Source organism: Sceloporus occidentalis, unplaced genomic scaffold, assembly GCF_023333645.1.
Source record: "Sceloporus occidentalis isolate IW3139 unplaced genomic scaffold, rSceOcc1.0.p SCAF_223, whole genome shotgun sequence".
Classification (NCBI taxonomy): Eukaryota; Metazoa; Chordata; class Lepidosauria; order Squamata; family Phrynosomatidae; genus Sceloporus; species Sceloporus occidentalis.
The window spans coordinates 863,866-867,350 of NW_028317203.1; the positions used below are offsets into that span (position 1 = coordinate 863,866).

Genomic DNA, 3,485 nt, shown 5'->3' on the forward strand with positions numbered 1-3,485 from the left:
GTTAAATGTGTACTGGATCCCAGGCCATATTTTGCTGTGGTCTTGCAGGACACAATTGGGCATGGCTAAGGCCAAAAATCCCCAAATCTGAAGCACCTAATGCCCCCTCCCTCGCCTTTGACCTCTCCCCGGCTCAGACAAAATTCCTGATATATATACAGGTTCCAATATCCATGGAGAACTGTTAAATGAGAGCCAGAGACACATTGTCTACCACCATAAGAAGTTGTGTATAAGCTGCTGTGTGTACCTAAGAAGATGGCTAATGCACCTCCAGTCTATTTTCCATCAATATATGATACAAATGTCACCAGTTCACCAGAAAATACCTTCAATATCTGGAAGAAACTTGGTGTATCCACAAAAGTCCAGGCTCATCCTCAATGTTCGGTTAAAGACAGATCATCTTGGCCACCAGGATTAGCAGATATCCCCTATGAACCTATATCTTTCTTTTCCTCACCAACAACAGAGTGCCAAACACCTGGGACCAGCCAGACTGATAAATTATGCGAACTGGAGATCCAAATTAAAGAACTGGAATTACTTACTATTACTGGGGAGACATGTGATCCCCAAAAATGTGAGAATTCTTCTAGATTTTCAAATATTCACATATATATAATAACAAATTTACCTTCAGTAGAAGAAAACACTGTAGATGCTTTAAACAGGTTGCGTTTTTTTAAATTTGTGTGCTGTTTGCTTTAACGCCTATGTTCTTTTTTTTCAGTTGGAAGTCTGGTTTTACAGTTATAGCTGTAGTTAAATGAAATATATATCTGCAACATATGGCTGGTGTGAAATAACCTCATCATTGGTTAAAATCATTGGTTAGAGATTAATGAGCATTTATACAACTATTCATTGTAATGAAGCTGTCCATTTTCAGTGTTATGAAGCTTTTACTAATATATATATATATATATATATATATATATATATATATATTGACTTTTCTACTAAAGTTTCAAACATAATAAGAGCTGTACTTTTTACTGTCCATTTGGTCTACGTATGAATATTTACTCAGTGTTAACAGGACATTTCCTAGCCAGATTCCCTTGAGATGGTGCAGAAAACCAGTGAGTGTGTTTAAGGGTAAAATACACAAATTCATGGATATTAAATAGCCACAGGGAGCTCTCTGAGCTGTCCTGGGTTCACTACTATTGAGACTTGAGAGACGTGACCCAGGAGCACAGCTTGGAGGACAAACGAATGCAATTCATTATCTGGTGATTTTCCATGAGCTGAGCAACTAACTCAATGATGCCTGCAATGCATATTGCACTGAACTCATTTAGGCTCAAGGTTGTAATGCATTGTCATGTATTCCCCTAAGTTGTTTTGGCCTTAAAATACTAATATCTAAATACCCCATCACAGGGCTATTCACAGGGCAATCTACCCTTTTGTGGATATATTTCCTAATATAATTTCGTTGGATCATATGTATTAATTATGCCAATAGGGATTAAAAAAAACCAAATCAATCCATGTCCTCTACTAACCAATATCTCCAGCTATGAGAACATTACAACGGCTACGTACCAAATGCCATTAAACTCTGAAATTAAACTAGTCCAAAGGCCCTAGTACCCCTGGCCATATCTAAAGTCCCTCACTGGGCATGTGTACCAGCAATTGAGAATACGTATCTGTGTGTAAAAGCTGCTTTTTGATCAACAAACATTTCTATCATCTCGAAGGCTATATTTTGTGTGTAACTAGTCTCCATAATCACATATAGTGACAATCATTCAAAACTCTGAAGTACTGCCAGGTACCATTGTAGAAATTAAGAACTGTCAGGATTCAATTATAAAAACTAAGAGCCGACAGCAGACGGTAGTACCCCTGTCCTCTTGAATTTTATTCTACGTGGAGTTTAATGTCTGATTATGACCGTTGACTGATATGATTTGATGCTGTTGTCTCTGAGCCCAAGAAACAGGATACAAATACTCTCTGTTTGGGGAGAAACCGATCTCTGTAACCGCCAGAAAGTATTGCCAGGGAACTGGCGCAGAATATAACATTGTGAAACTCATAAAGCCAGCTATTAAGTTACTATATAATAGAACGCAATCATTGTCTGCAGACAGTAAAAAAAAAATTCTATTTTAGACCAAAGTTTGAAAGAAGAGAAAGACAAACTTCTGAACAGTATGACGAAAGGGCAGAATTGCAAGAATCCTTCTGCTTCTTCATAAAAGGGTTTCAAAGAGATGTATTGTTTCTGCTAGACTATTTCTTTGAATAATTTTGCAGATATACAGTTCTTGAAAAATTGTAAAATGTTAGATGTGAGGACACCAACCATTCACTCAACAGTAGGTTGAAAATAAGTACGTGCATGTATTACTTTCTTAGTAAAATTATTTATTTCAAATAAATTTGTTCTCAATGTCTTTTGTTTAAGTTTAACCTTAGTTTTTTTATTCTATGTCTAAACACTGATTAGTAGCTGGACAAGGCATCCTCAGTTTAGGTGTAGTTAAAAAAAATCAATTCCTGGCAACTTCACATTGCCCGTAGCTCCCCATTTGTAACTAGTCCTAGAAGTCCGGTTTCTTTATATATATCTACATATATTTTTAGGGATAATTATAGTGTCAACACTTCTGAGATGTCATTACTAAAGCTGATGCTTCAACACAAACTCATGTAGTGCCCAGATAGAACACTTGGTTCATGCGATGAATAAGATAAATACCTTTCCACCACCAGTCAACAAAACAAAGAAAGAATTAAACCCATACCAGTGAATATCATTTAAAAAAACACCTATCTGAAGCATAAATATTGGGGATTCCATCACACTATTTGGCCATTTATTGCTTTGCCCACCACTACGTCAAAGTGCCCCAAGTTTGGCGAGTCCTATCTAATTTTTCATGGCTATATTGCTTACCAATGAGCTGAATCAGTGGCATTTTAACTAGAGTTAGCCAGCCAACTCTTCGTGTTCGTCTTCGTGGGGGAAAAAAATCTTCGTATTCCACCTGTAGTTCATTGGTTGATGGCAGACGAGCCCCCTGCTGGCGACCAATAGAGTCGCTTGTACAGACTTTTAAAATCCTGGTGCCGCAACTTGGCCGGGAGAGAGCACTGATATCCCCGCTCCAAGAGTTAAAGGTCTGTACGAACAACCAATAGAATCGCTCATATGGACCTTTAACTCTTGGAGTGGGGAAACCATGGTCTCCCCAGGCCAAGTTGTGCCATAAGGAGTTAAAAGGCTGTGTGAGTGAGTCTATTGGTCGCCGGCAGGGGCCTCCTCTGCCATCAACCAGGAGGCCCCTGCAGGCGACCAATACAGTCATTGGCACGGCCCTTTAACTCCTGACGGCGAACCTATAGATTTACTCTCCCGTAAACCTCTGCGATGCTGCGTAGATAAGGTAGGCTAGAAGGGGAAGGGACCAGGTAGATTAGTAAATGAAGACAAACACGAACACTCTTTGCGTTGTCTGTCTTCG

At 38.9% G+C, this 3,485-nt stretch overlaps 1 protein-coding gene across 1 annotated transcript; it reads left to right on the forward strand.

Annotated features, from left to right (window-relative positions):
• The first annotated feature begins 258 nt into the window (after positions 1 to 258).
• Positions 259 to 759, forward strand: LOC149276955 (uncharacterized protein C11orf91 homolog). Its single transcript, XM_089503243.1, has 2 exons — positions 259 to 583; positions 734 to 759. Exons 1-2 carry the CDS (start codon positions 259 to 261, stop codon positions 757 to 759), a joined length of 351 nt encoding a protein of 116 aa, XP_089359369.1.
• Positions 760 to 3,485: the final 2,726 nt, after the last annotated feature.